A 15,782-nucleotide genomic window follows, 5' to 3' on the forward strand; every position below is an offset into this window, starting at 1 on the left:
CTGGGTCCAGGTTGCGAGGGCAGCAGCCTCAGCGAGGAAACCCAGACTGTCCTCTCCCCAGGAGTGGTCTTCCATTCTGACCTTGGGACTCCCAGCCTGCACTCATTGCTGTAAACTATGTCAGCCAATTGGTTATGACACTCTTCCTGGCTGGATCTTATACTCTGGTTCTATGTGCTGAACTGTTTCAGTGGCACCTTTTGCAAAGCCTACACCTCAGATCCTCCATCAATGTTGGACTCAGTGCCTGCTCTTGTGTTGTAATTAGTGGAGTCTCTGTGCTGTCTTTCTGTTCTGCAAACTCCAACCACTTAAAGATTTCTCAATAAAAGTCACTTCCTCCATTTGGCAGCAGTACATGCTATACAGGGGCTTGTCCCTCAATAATGGTTCATCCTCCACCTCAACTCAGATGAAAGAGACCCAACATTCCCACATGAGCAAGCACCCGATGACGGTTGGGAGAAAAAAAAAACTCTTTTAACAGGAAGAAACTTCAGGTGGAACTAGGGTCACTCTCAGCCGGCTGGAGTTGAGAGGGAGAGGAGAGATGGGGCTGGGGTTGGAGAGGAGACAGAGGGACATAGATAGATAGATAGATAGATAGATAGATAGATAGATAGATAGATAGATAGATAGATAGATAGATAGATAGATAGATAGATAGATAGATACACATAACTTATAATATATATGATATAATAATATATATGAATAATCTACAAATAAATCTCCAAATGTGATCAAACGGTTTAGGCTCACCTGTGATGGACTGGCAACTGCTCTGGGTGTACCCATCCTCTTGCCCATTGTCAGCTGGGATAGGCTGCAGCCCTGGCCCCCATGGGCCTTAGCAGACAAGCAATATAGAAAATAGATGGATGGATACATGTTTCTAGTTCAATTCTACACAAAGTTATTTGAAATGATGAAATAATTATACATATTTTGATATGAAAGGAATGTAATGGGTTTCAACCACTCAAGGTATCATGGAGTTGACGGCTTGTCCAGTGCTCACTCAGCGGGGTATTTTAGTGACACTTGTGAACTTGAGAAAAGGAGTCTAAAGTACACTGAATCACACAGATGAAAGCAAGTAAACATAACTGAAAGACTGCTGTTTCACCACTCCTCATCAGAGAAAATACTCATCCTCTTATATGACCTGTCCTAATCCGATCCTAAACTGGTGAGGGCTACAGCATAAAGTCTACTTTTCTGCTTTTTCTCTGAAACTGTCATTATATGTTTTGCAGCCATTTATCAACATCACTCTGAAAAAAAATAGATTAACATTCTTTTATAATCATTTGGTGAGGTTATTTAAGAACTAAATTCAAGCCACAGGAGAAACCGGAGAACTGTGCTTTAAATGTCTGCCAGTATTGCATTTTGGTTGGGTGCCTCACAGCAGACCCAGTCACAGCCCAGTGATTAGACAGCCTTTAAACAACATGGAGAGGCTGGCTTGGGGCCAAGAGGTCAAAGGGGTGGCTGGACTAAAGCAGGTACTGGCAAAAAAATCAATGGCTAATTACACTGCTTCAGTTAAAGCACTAAAAGCTTAATTAGGCGCTAACTATTTGACACCTGATATCCTTTGAAAATTAGATGAGTGCATACACATTGTCAGTGTATTAATACCATCTGCAGAACTTCTTCAGTGGCCCACATCGAGCGAATGAACGAACTCATGATTTTCTCCAAGCCTCCTGACAGAGAGGGTGCAGATCTCTGCCACATCCAATTAAATTAATGAATGGATCAACCGTAAAATTTAATGGGTTCTATCATGGTCCTGATGTGACAGATGTTTTGTTTCACAGAATCATTTGATGGAAAAGGACACTTTCTAAAAATACATCTATGGCTATTGGATAAACCGTTAGTGTTTCACTGATGATTACAGTAAATAATAGCCTAACTTCATCCAATCAGATTGACAAACTGACATAGAGGCTGAAAGATGAAATACTGTCTCGTGGTATAAATGATGCTACAGCTATAATTTCAACGCTAGCTCTTCAGGAGCTGCCATTGCTGTTTTGGATGAAGTCACTTCTTGCTTTAGTCAAACATGAAAATGGCATAACGTCACGCATAACAAGATGGTTTCTTGTGTGATCTCATGACATTTTGAAACTAGTACTTTCACAAAACCAGCTACCTCACTTGGAAATTATCTAAAATCAGTCCAGTTGTATTTGCATAATCCTGCAGAGATGGTCAGACAGACAAAGCAACAGACTCAGGGGAAAATAGAACCTCAATTTGGAAAAGTAACAAGATGATAAAACTCCATCCCTCCATCCCTCCATCCATCCATCCAGTTTTGCATGGTATTTGCACAGACTCAAAGCCTTTGTTTAACCAGGCACATCTTCTTACAACTCAATTATTTTAAGACTGTGCAATAGGTTATTGTAGTTTATTTCTCTCTTAACTCAAAACAGACTTGATCTACCCCAAAATAGCAGCAAGTGGAAATCCGCGGGACGGTCCCCGTCACTGGTTGCCCAATAACTTGGATGACTGGCTCTCCCCTTAATAGAGCGTGGAGCCTAACTCCCACTCACTCTGGCCTCTCGTGACGTATGGAGTCAACGTCTCATCATGAGTTTCCACCCTGAAGTGGTAAGACAAGCATCAACAAAACAATCTTTTGCCTTTTCGCTTGATGATTGTTGACTGAGCACTTCTAAAAATATCACTAAGAAAAACGGGGGAGAAAGTTAGGATTGTGGTTATGACATTTATAAGGGAATCATCCACTCCCTGGGAGCTATAAAAAAACATTGTCTTTTTCAGCCTGGAAAACAAATGGTATGAGTACAATGTGGTAAAGTGATGAAGCGAGAACCAGTAGAATTTCTTCCACTAACTGTTGTTCTTACAATATTTCTGTGTTCTCAATGACACACAAGTCAGCCACAGACTTGTTTCTGGGTTTCTTCTTTAATGTATTCTGGATTGTGGCCAGTTGTTTAACCTTCATTTGAAGCATGCCTGTTTCACATAGAAAGAAACAAAGAAGTGCTTGCTGGAGACCAGGTCACCAGAAAAGAGGCAAAATAAGCCTGAAATGAAATTATGTTTTAAATATTAACTTTTACATCTGCTATTTATTTTAAGCCTCCTCCTTGCTGTCAAAGTTCCTGTCCAACTTAAGGAAACACCAACTTTTAGGGGCATTGTCCTTATTTGTGAACCTTCCGGAGCAAGAATATAAATACCCTCCTCTGCTTTGTACAGAGATCCATGTAGACCACCCGAATGCTAGTAAGCTTAGCACAGTAAATGATACTGGTTGGAAGTTTTAGCATATCTCTGTACAAAGTCATGATCTTGCTTGAGCAGAAGTAATCCTTCACATCCTCTCAAACTAAGTTGACCATGATTAGTAGTAGTTGATTGGCAATCAGGTATTGTAGGCTTTTGCAGTACTGCATTAAATACAACGTCATTGGTTTTTTTTAAGGAAGTAGTTGAAAACATGTTAATGCTTGAAATTTTGATTAGTTATTTAATAACAAATTTAATACACAGCCCTATTTATATGAATGACAGACTGTTTTAGAGAAAAAAACATTAGATGTCTTTTTCAACTTTTTTAAACAATTGTTTTTCAAATGTATTTGACGTTCATTTATTGCCCACTATTATTCACTGCAAACTAGCAGTCAAAGGTTTCTGTGTGTCTCAGCGCCCTACCGCACATACACATACACAGAAGAGAGGGGTGTCGATCCATGGCAAGTATATTTCACAAAAATTGGGCACATTAATTTAACATAACTCCCTCAATTCCTACTTCCTCAAATCACTTTCACCTCATTTAAATGTGTCATTCTTGATAAAAATCCAGTTAAATGAGCATCATCCACTGTAGTTAATCCTGTCAACATCTCCAATAGCAGCCATCACCCAAGACCATTTGTAAATGGTAAATGGACTCAATTTTATATAGTGCTTTTCTACCTTAGCGGCACTCAAAGCGCTTTACAATGTCATCTCATTCACCCATTCACACACACACACTCACACACTGATGGTGGAGGCTGCCATGCAAGGCGCCAACCTACTCATCAGGAGCAATTATGGATTCAGTATCTTGCTCAAGGACACTTTGACATGGTCACCGGGGTCAAGGATCAAACCAGCGACCCTTTGGTTGCTAGACGGCCACTCTACCCCTGAGCCATGCCGCCCACTGTAGTACACTATGTACTCATATACTAGCAACCCACAGTTTACACTCTGTAAATCAGACAGTACAAATGTGAGCAACTTCCAGACAACCATATAGGACAGCAAAGTGAGCCACATCCTGTGGCTAACAGGAAATGCTGTTTAAATGACAGGCTTCATAACTGAAGGCTTGGTTTGTCATCACACACTTTAAAAGAATTCTTCCCATCAATGTATCTACCTCTGTGTTTGAAAGTCAGTGTACACACTAAATGTATAAGAACTATTTTGGCTTTTGATAGCTATCCATAATGATCATTTTATTCAAGAAGGAGCCCCATTTTCTTCTCCAGCTCATTGCCTCTATCTTTATGTAAACTTGTTGATATGCCTGAGGTTGCCACTGAGCTTGTATACACTGTACCTTCGACTAATTTTCTCAGGCTTGTTTACTGGCTTCCTTCATCTCGTGTCGGGTGGCCATGATTGTGTTTTTGCTGTTTGTTTCCCATCTGAAATGGTAGTTATTATCTGACTGATTCATTCAGAAGTGTCTTGACATGGATTGCCTGAACATGCATGAGTTTTCAACTCCCCACAATGAGGAAGAGATGTAAACATTATCTTCTCTCCTTTGGTGATAAAAAAATATCACTGAAGGAGTTGTGCCAGACAGACAAGGGCCATTTAACTTGTACCAGACGAAGCTAAATACACTCTCCAATGTCCGTGAAAACAGCGGTTTTGAGTGTGATTTAACAGCGCTGCATGGTGCACAAGATCCTAAATCACTTTGCTCTGGTTTTAATCTTGTATGGCCATCTATAAAGATGGTGAGGTGGCTTTTTAGGAGACTTGGCGAATTTAAATCAGAATATGCATGTCTTTTTTGTACTTTTTATGAGATATCTTGCCTTTTACAGAGGGATACCACTAAACCATAAAGTGGTTAGCTTTTTTAAACAAAAGTTGCATAAGTTTAATTTCTTTCTCAAGTCAGTTTTGTAACAATTTTGAATGACTAATGGCACTTTAGTAAACAGCAAGTGTTAGTGGCATTGTGTTTTCATAGGGGAATGCCATGTTGTTAAATCACTTTTATTGTGAGCCAATCCAATATATCTGAATATCAACAACTCACAACAACAAGATGACTTAAAATATGAGCGAGAAAGTCCCATAGCTGAACCAACCTGTCTGACGGACTATCATTGCAAATGAACATGAACATAGCTGAAAACCCCCCAGCACATCTATCACAACTTGACACTCAATAGGGTGAGGAGCTGAAACACTGATTCTTTACTTGTGTTGCTGATGCATGCACCACCTCAATGGTCACAGCGTCTGCTGAAAGCAGTTGTAACAGCAAAAGCCCAAGAATCATGCTTAGCGATTACAGTGCTTTATGATGTGGTTAGGTTTAGGCATGTAAGCAAAAGGTGTGGCTTGGATTAAAAAAGGTAAAACTTACCAGTGTTGCTGTGGGAACATGAATTTTTATGAGTGAAAACAGGTTTCCAAAATACCCTTTGCAAAAGTGCAATGTTGCTTTCATGCCATCCACCTCCTTCAGTTAGATTTTCTGCTCACAGACATAGCTAATCTGATTAATTTATTTGCTCTGCTCATTGATGTGTCATAGTGCCAATGACTATTGATAATTAAATATGACTGTTGTGCGATTGTTATTTGTGATTACATACTGTAATGTGACTATAATCCTAATAATGAAGTCAAGTCAAGTCAATTCAGTTTTATTTGTGCTAAATCACAACAAAAGTTATCTCATGACACTCTACAAGTAGAGTAGGTCCAGTACCACACTCCTTCAAAGAATTTACGCCCAACAATTCCCCATGAGCAAGCACATCCTGCAACAGCGGCGATGAAAACCTTCCTTTTAACAGACAGGAACATCGAGCAGACCCAAGCTCAATGGGGACTGCCTTCTGCTTTGACCAGTTGGGGGGAAGAGAGCAGGAGAGCGGGGCAGAGACAAAGACAGATAATGGAGGAAGACAGTTATACAGAAGAAAAGAGAGGGACAGAGATAAAGAGGGAGAGAGAGAAAGAGAGGAGACTGATGGACAGACAAGGACGTGAGCAGGTGATGCTACAGGTGGCTGCATGAGCCTCTTCAGGTCTGTAGCCTCCTCCAGCAGCACCCGGGATCTGGGATGCAGGGAGCCTGAAGACTCCAGAAAAGAACCACAAGTAACCCTGCATCCTTGGAGCAAAGGGTTCTACTTGGATAATAGGGGACTATGAGCTCTGTCAGGTATGAAGGAGCCTGAATGTTGAGGACTTTATATGTTAGAAGGAGAATTTTAAATTCTATTCTGAATTTGACAGGGAACCAATGCAGAGAAGCCAGTACTGGAGAGACATGGTCTCTTCTACCAGTTCTTGTCAACACGTGGCAGCAGCATTTTGGACCAGCTGGAGTGTCTTTAGGGACTTATTCGTCCAGCCTGATAGGAGGGAATTGCAGTAATCCAGCCTGGAAGTGACAAAAGCATGGACAAGTTTTTCTGCATCTTTTTGAGACAGGATGTGTCTGATCTTAACTACGTTATGTAGATGAAAGAAGGCGGTACTGGAGATTTGCTTCATGTGGGAGTTGTAGGACAGATCCTGATTAAAGAGAACTTCTAGGTTCCTTACAGTAGTGCTGGGGGCCGGGGTGATGCCATCCAGCGCACCTATCTCATTAGATACAGTAGGGTATTTCTAAGGTGTTTTGGGCCTAGCACAATAACTTCAGTTTTATCAGTTTAATAAAAGGAAATTATGGGTCATCTATGTTTTTATGTCCTTTAGACAGGCCTCCAGTTTAGTCAGCTGATTTGTTTCATGTGGATGCATTGATAAGTACAGCTGTGTATCGTCTGCATAACAGTGAAAATTAATCAAGTGTTTCCTTACAATGTGACCTAGTGGAAGCAGGTACCGGGTGAAGAGGACTGGTCCAAGCATAGACAAACCATAACTGCCTGTAGTGGTTTCAGAAGGGTTATCATTAGTGAGTATGAACTGAGATTGACTGAGTAAATATGACCTAAACCACTTTAGAGCAGTTCCTTTAATGCCAATGACAGGTTCCAGTGTCTGTAGAAGGATACAGTGGTCAACGGTATCAAAAGCTGCACAAAGATCTCATAAGATCAGCATAGAGACCAGTCCCTCATCTGATGCCAGTTGGAGGTCATTGGTAACCAAAGGAACCAACCAAAGGTTGTTCTGTGTGTTTGCACAAATACCATAATTCTGCTTCTAATAAAGCCAGCACTGCAAGAATGAATTAAAAAATCTTTTCCCTAAAGTATTTAAAGTAAGAAAATCCTTTCATTACTGCATTAGAGGCCTCCTATAACTATGTCTGAAAGATTTAAAAAAATATTTCCATCCAATAAGAACCATGTTTTTTTTTCACTTGGTGTTCCATTCTCCTACAGTTGTGGGTGTATATGAAAGGGGCACTTCACCTTTCAAGAGGACAGACTATCCTCTGCTAGTTGCAGGAATCAAAAAATTAGTGAAAAATAAAATAATCCAAATTATATCATCAGGATTAGGTGAGACTACAAATTTTAACATTACAAAAAATGGGGGTGTGGGATTGAAAGAGGTGGGCTTTTACTTCACTGAAAGTTGAGTCAAAGTCAGGATATATTAGCCCCTGCTACTTCAAATTTGCGCACATGCCCAAGCATAATAAAAGTGTTATGCTGGGTTACTAGTTTACCCATCAAAAAGTTATTTTCACGTTGGGCCTTCTTAAAAAATAAACTTACATTAAGAAAACACGACATGTTGATATTTCACATCTTTCTTCACTGCAGCACATGCTTAAATACAGCCGTGTTAGAGTATTATAGCTGTGTGAGAAGTACCCTCATATACACATATAGATGCATAGCACCTTGAAAGGTTCTGATTTGAGTTGATGGGGATGTGGACAATGAAGCAAAAAATATCATCCCACACCCCAAAAAGGCTGAGACCAGTCCTGCTTAAAAAGCTTTTATCCATACTTTTATACATGGGACATTTAGGGACTGGCTAGTCAAGAACAATACTACACATGGGAGTTCAGACACTGGCACATATTTTCTTTTGACTTAATATCATGCATGCTAAACACAGACCCGCACACAAGGGTGTCCCACCACACCAGGCAGGGACCAAATGAGACAAGACCTATCATGTCTCCTCTCAGTGAGAGCAGACATTGTTGACTCACTGTAGTCTAGAGGCCTGCGTCCCACCACAGCTATGCACTGTCTGGCCAGAGCCTTGGAGCAAGGGTGTGCAGACACACACATGTCCATGGATGCATGCAAACATTACACAAACCCAGTCAGTCACACGCATACAGGTACAAAGACTCTTTCTCCAGTTCTGCGGTTTGGTCTTTAATCCAGTCATCAGTCAAAACACTCACAAGAGCAAGAAAATATCTTTTGGTCTTTCATTGCATTACTGAAGTTCAAATTGAACTGCTCCTAACTTCATCTATTTGTTTACTATTTTGGGATGGACAGTGAACCTGTTGGAGAGTTTATGTTAAGCCACTTACATTGAGACATTGAAGTCTGGAGCTCCACAAGAAGGCCCACAGACCCAGACATCATAGTGAACCAAGTGCTGTTCAGATAATTAGTACCCAAGAGTTCAGCCCCGAACCTACCTCCATTAGGTGCGCCCGTTGCACCAGAGGTATTATTCTTAATATTATTATTATTATTGTTATTATTAATAACTAAAGTCAATTGCCTGGATTCAGGTTTGTCAACATTTAAGATTCCTTTAGTGGTTTATAATCGATAACATCTAAAGTAGTGTGTGTGCGTGTGTGTATGTGTTGTGTGTGTGTGTGTGTGTGTGTGTGTGTGTGTGTGTGTGTGTGTGTGTGTGTGTGTGTGTTAAGCCACTTTATGGACACGGACCAGTTTAAGAACAGCGAGTTGGAGACAGCATGTGCAGTTGGGGACAAAAATATATGTCCCCAATTGACAAAAATGTTTGTTCCAGTGGTTAAGGTTAAGATTAGGGTTTGATGAGTAATGGTTAGGGTAAGTCTCAGTTTCCTCAGAGTAAATATAAAAAAGTGCAGTCCAGGAGCCAGCTGGACTGTGTGCAAATTGGCATCATCTGAAAGATTGCATGTTAAGAGGGTCTGGTGCAGAGTTTAGCAGGCTCCTGGACTGGGGTCTTTGACAAACCTATGATCTATATTTTTGCCCTCTCATGCTTTGGCCCCAGGCAGTTCCAGTTCCAAGAATTAATGCATCCAGAAAGGGTGCAGAAAGGGTGGTCCAGCCTGTCTCCTCTCCTCCTGTAGTCCACAGTCAGCTCCTTTGACTTATCAATGCTTAGAGCAAGCCATTTGTCCTGACAACACCGTGTCAGAGGGTTGACCTCTCTCCTTGTTGTCTCATGGACATGCTTATCAAAACTGGATCAACAGCAGAGGTCAATGTTGGAGCTGTTTTGGCTGCACACTTTTAGGTGTACAGGGAGTAAAAGAGGGGGCTCTGGGGCTCTGGGGTTGAGGCATTGGCCTGACAGCATGTCTTGGATCAAGCTGTGGCCGGGGTTGAGAGAGTCCTGCCCCTGGTATTTGATGACTATGGCCTTGAATACTAACTGTAGTTTACAAATATCACCCTCTTATGACAATTCTGTAAGTTAATTTGTTGTTACTTGTTGAAAAATCAGGAGATATGCACTATATGATAGCAACCTAATGAAAGCAATTAATTGTGAGAAACTGCCTTTATACAAGATGGAATCACAAAACTACTTTTTAATTTATTCTAGGTAAGACTAAAATTACATAAGAAGCTACTATGACAGGTCACACTATGGCTACATTTCCTCTCAAATGAGCAATTAATTGAGCTACCAAAGTCTAAATGAGACACAAAGTTTACTGGACTTTGGATCTGGGTCCCCTGGGTAGTTACCTGCTTTGTCATGCTGTCATTCAAACTGTGTTCACACCTCTGACCCTCATGCGCTGAAGATAATGCATACCTGCTGATGTGCAGCCACACTTGTGTAGCCACACACAGTCAGACAGACAGATAGGGAAACACATAAACGGTGTCTCACCACAAACACACAGAGAAAAAACTGACACGCCCCACCATTCACTGCTGCTGCCCTGTTTACTCATGACCATCACAGCTCTGGAGCAGTCAGTCCCATCATTCCACAGATTCCTGTGTGCCAGCACTATTTTATGTGCTTTGCAGAAAGACCTGTGTTTTTTTCTGCCACTCAAGGCAGGACACTTGCATGTATTAATAATGCTGACTGATATAATGAATGACAGTGACAAGTAATGCAGAAATTTGAGGCATATGTATTAAGTTTTAGAAACGAAGCTGACATTCTCCAATATTTATTTTTTCCACTTTGGAAAAGGTGAAATCTTACTGATCTGCAAGCTGTAGGCCTATTATGACAAGGTTCTCACATAAATGTTCAAAATGGGACCAACTGGATAAAATAGTGCGTATATCTGAGCAACACTGCCATCTTTAGAGTAGCAGCAGTAACTCTCGTTGCTCCACAAACTTCAGAAAAATAACTCTGGTCCCTGTCGTCAGCTTTAGACTTGCATAACAATTGTAAACAAAGGATGCACTCATGATTTGTTTGACCCAGAAAAGAAGCATGAGTCTGGCCAAGAGGTAATTTGCTGTATTTACTTTATTCATTTAAATGCTTGGTTTTCTCCCACAGGCCAAAGATATGTACTTCAGGTGAACTATGTGAACTCTTAATTGCCTGCTCAGTGTGGATTTGTTTGTTTCTGCAACACTGACCTATGTAGGACCCTGTTGAATCAAGCCCGCCCTGCGCCAGTAGAAAGGAATAAACATCTATGGACTGCATGGATCCACCTGGGTTATACAGGTCACTTTAAAACAATAAAAACATTGTGAGCTAAGAAAAGAACATAGCCAAATATCTCATGTTGCTCAACATCTTACTCACTAAAAAAAAAAAAAAAAGTTTTTTTTAATGAGATACATTTTAATGAGGAAAAATATTTCTGGCCTGTTTTGCGGAATAATTATTTCGATTTTCAACTGTTTACCCTGTTGAGGGTTGCACGGGGGGGGGGGGGGGGGCCTTGCCTTCGGGCAAGAGGTGGAGCTAACCCGGGATGGGCCACCAACAGGGCCAACACATAGAGACAGACAACCATTCACACTCACAGCCACACCTACAGTCAATTTAGAGTATCAATCAGCCTCGTCCCCTCTTGATGTCTTTGGACTGTGGGAGGAAGCTGGAGTACCAGAGAGAACCCACACAGAAACAGGGAGAACATGCAGGTTCCACACAGAAAGATCCTGTGACCGAGCCGGGATTCAAACCCGCAACCTTCTTGCTGTGAGGTGACAGTGCACCACTGTGCTGCCCTTAAATTACCAATCTAATTTTAGATATTTAGATCCTTCAGGAAAATTGTGTTTTATGAAAACCATGTCTCATTAATTCAGATAATCAGGACAGAAATTATTTCCCACATGAATAACTCCCTCGTTTATTCAGGAAAAAAACTGCTATTTTTTTGCACATGACTTTTCTTCCCTCAGGTGACTACAAAAACACTTCCAAACCTATTCATCCCAGCTTAGCTTCAAAATGTATCTTAGTCAGTCTTCGTTCAACCATGAGAAACAAATGTAACTATTCTTCTTGTGCCCACAATGGAAAAACAATTTTTCCCAACTCCCACAGATTATTTGATTAATCTGGGAAAATTACTATTTTCAAAACCATTACTGAATATATGGTAATCAGATTGACAATAAATTTAAAATGTGATTGAATGGCATTGCAAAAACAAAAACAATGAAAAAAACAGCAACTGTTGTGAAGAAATCATGAAGGTAAACAATGAATTGCATTATTCTGGGTGAGTTCTGTGTGACTTCAAAGAAGAAAGTGAGGATGAGCTCACGTTGAATGTTGGTGATGTCATAATGTTAAAATGACATTACAGTGACTTCACTCACAAACTGAGAAATTAATAAAAGAAGACTGAAAATAGGCTTGTATGTGTGTATCTACGAATATATGCTTTTGCAAATGGAGAATAAAATGCAAATATCAAAAAAAGGAAATGCTGCAGATTATTTCACTTTTTTCATAATTGGGCTTGTCCTATTAACAAAACAGCCCTAGGAAAAATAGTGACAATTTTCCATCACCAAACCTTAAAATATGTAAAAGGAGGATGAAAGTGCTAGGTTTATCTGAGACAGAGCATAGAGGAGGTGGACAGATGGTGAGCGAGTGAGTAATATTAAAGCCTTTTTAAAAGCTCCTCTGACCTTAAAGCACTTTTTAGATTGTCTCTGTTTTTCTGGTGCTTCTTGCCTCAAATTCTTGCTGCAAAGTTTTTTTTTTCAAGCAGTTATTTCTCACTGATTAAAATAGCATAAAGAATTTAAAACTTTTGGAAATTTTATTATCTTCCTTCACGCGTCCAGTTTTCCTCCAGTCATACTATGGTTCTTCTATGATTTCTTGGCTTTGAGTGCAAGCTGTGAGGGTGTGTGCCATGAAGTGATTAAAGCAGAATATTTAACAGTTACAATCAAATGTTAACATCAAAGGAGGTTGTGCCAAGTCACAGGTGACATCTTCACAAGACCTGAGGTAAAGAAATGGTGTTGCAAGGTTCTACTGGCTAGTGACAATCTATTTTAGTGTTACAGTGAGACATGTAATCATGGTAACAAGTCCATAAACATGTAGGGTGCCCCTGGGGGGATACGGTGCTGATGGTCTGTGAGTCGGAGATGTGTTTTCCCAGCTTCATACACTGTTTCCTGTCAGACAGGAAGTCTGTAATCCACCTGCAGGTGGAGTCAGGCACGTTCAGCTGGGAGAGCTTCTCCTGTAGCAGAGTTGGGATGATGGTGTTGAAAGCAGAGCTGAAATCCACAAACAGGATCCTGACGTAGGTTCCTGCGGAGTACAGGTGCTGGAGGAAGAAGTGGAGGGCCAGGTTGACAGCATCGTCTACAAACCTGTTGGCTCTGTAGGCAAACTGCAGGGGGTTCAGGAGAGGGTCGGTGATGTCTTTGAGGTGTGAGAGCACAAGGCGCTCAAAGGACTTCATGACCACAGAGTCCAGGGCAAGGGGTCTGAAGTCGTTAAGTCCTGTTGTCCTTGGGATGTTGGTTGAAGTCTTGAAGCAGGCTGGCATGTGACAGGTCTCCATTGAGGTGTGAAAAATGTCTATGAACACTGGAGGCAGCTGATCAGCACAGTCCTCTGGAGGTTGTCACCTTTTCCCACTCCCACCTGCATCTCCTCATAATCCTAAAATCTTTGTTGATGTCCGTTCCAATTGTTACCAAGAGATCCGTCCGTTTTTACCCTTCTTTCACCCTGTCTCTTGGAGGGTTGCAGGGTTGAGTGCCTTTACTTGTCTTCATAGTCAGGTTAAGGGTGTCCCTTGCAGGATAAGTGGATTAGGTAACTAGCATTCCACTAAAATGCAGACTTTCCTGAAGTCATCCAGTCTCTCCTGTCCTACAGTCTTTTCCTGGAAGCCATCTGCTCTCTCACAGTAGTCGCTGGGTAAACCAGAAAATGCAATTTGTGATACATAAAAAAACTATTGAATGTAATCAGATGACAGCAACAGATTAATCATTTTTTTAAGACAGAGGTGCTAACAAGGGGGAAAGTGTCTCAAAGCAGCTTAGTGGGATTTGGTCTAGGAAACAAGTAGATGGTTTTAAAGGAGAAATTGTTGCTCTAAGTCCATGAAAGTCAATGTGAGAAAAGCTATCCAGGTATAGGTTCGGGCCTAGTGGTGTCAGCTGATGGCAGGAGGAGATGAATTTTATATTTAATGAGTAGAATTTCATCATTAAAAATGAATGAAAGTATTTCTTCTCAGAGAAACAGGAATACTTGGCTCAATAGGGCTGAAGCTCTCTGTCAGTCTGGCTACAGTGCTGAAGAGAAACCTGGAATCCTCTATTCATGCTGACTAATGGCTGCTTTATTTCTAAAAAGGGCTTTCCTTTAACTTTTAAGGCTTTCTTGCCAGATTACATGTGAGTCTTCCAGTTTGGAAGTAGACAGTTTTTGTATTGTTTGTTTTAGGTGTTGAGTTTCAGAATTGTATTGTTATTGTTATTGTAAATGCATGCAATGTTGCTGCAAAGCTCCATCTATATATAAATATATATTTTTTAAATAGAGGTTTCGAGCATGGAATATTGTTGTATAAGTATAGGGTTGAGTAAGTGTAGACTTTTTATGGTGTGTTTGTTTTACCATATAACCTAAAACGGTAAAGCCCTCATTTTACACACTCAAGAACAGTAGATGGCGATATGTGCCTATTTACGTTGGTTGAGATTGGTAAATAAAACCAGCAAAGAAGAAGGTCGGGCAACTGTTGCGCAAGTCAGTGACGTCATATACCGGCGACAGCCTCCTCCGACAGGTTCAATAACAGTCTGTAATTTTTTTTTCCTCCAGCGTTTCTTTGATAGCACGAGTGATTGAACCGCAAAATCATGCAGAGAGCCGTACATGCAGCATTGGCAGACTGGTGTCACGTAGTCAGCCCCGGAATGATGCGGCATTATTTGAAAGGCAAAGGTAAGCAGCCACTTTGTAGCTAGCAGCTAAATTGCTAACATATTTTAAACACTGGTGACCAAAGTAATAATCCATAGCTGAGATAAACATACACTTACATAACTGATGTAACAATAATAAATACTGCATACTGTGACTTGTGTGTCAGGACAAAATAGAAATGCTTTCATCACAGCTGTGTCGGTGAACAGGTCGCTGGACACCAACGTGCAGCTGCGCAGGAAACTTTAAACCAAACCTGCGACGTTTACATGTCAAGCTCGCAGAGGGGAAAGACACTGAAGCCGTCGTGAGAGCTAAAAGTAATTAAATACCGTGTCTGTATTATTGACGTTGGTGTAGTGCCCTTGGTGTCGAGCTCACGTTCATACAGTGTGGTCCCGCCCCCGCGCGACAGTGAGGAGAAGGAGATGTTGGACCGAATCCTGCGCGTGGACCATGCGGGGGAATACGGTGCAAACCGCATCTACGCCGGCCAGATGGCAGTACTGGGTAGATCTAGCACCGGACCTCTAATCCAGGTAAGACCTTTTGAAGTAACGTGAGCAAAGAACACGTCACTGACCTGCCCTGTTGGAGATGACAAAAAAAGCGAAAGCTCTTTAATGATGCATGTAGATTAAGCTTTTCAAAATGAACAATTTAGTTTGATGATCAATTGTTAACCATTTATTTTGAAAAGATTGTATTATTGTCATTTTACAATCTTTTATGACTCTCATATACTAACATAATGCTAGTACCCTTTGAGGAGCGATTAATTTGTAATTGTTAAGAATTTCAGACATTACAATTTTATGAAAGTGTAAAACAATAAAACATCAAGAATGAATATAACCTAAATAAATGAATCACAAAAACATTGACGAAAATCTTGTGTGATACATTTAAGTAATGAATTTGTTATTTTTTCTATTTTTGCTCTTACTATGTAA

At 40.7% G+C, this 15,782-nt stretch overlaps 1 protein-coding gene across 2 annotated transcripts in view; it reads left to right on the forward strand.

The window, feature by feature from the left end:
- The first annotated feature begins 14,629 nt into the window (after positions 1–14,629).
- Positions 14,630–15,782, forward strand: part of coq7 (coenzyme Q7 homolog, ubiquinone (yeast)) — an 11,083-nt gene continuing 9,930 nt past the window's right edge. The window contains exons 1-2 of one of the 2 annotated variants that reach the window (XM_086210800.1): positions 14,630–14,847; positions 15,190–15,368. In XM_086210800.1, the coding sequence (XP_086066926.1) occupies positions 14,763–14,847; positions 15,190–15,368 (264 nt within the window). In that variant the 5' untranslated portion in view covers positions 14,630–14,762. The remainder of the gene's footprint in view (positions 14,848–15,189; positions 15,369–15,782) is intronic. The other variant, XM_086210801.1, reaches the window with a different exon arrangement.

Source organism: Aulostomus chinensis, chromosome 8, assembly GCF_037954235.1.
Source record: "Aulostomus chinensis isolate RoL2024-O1b breed Wild chromosome 8, RoL_Achi_v1.0, whole genome shotgun sequence".
Lineage (NCBI taxonomy): Eukaryota > Metazoa > Chordata > Actinopteri > Syngnathiformes > Aulostomidae > Aulostomus > Aulostomus chinensis.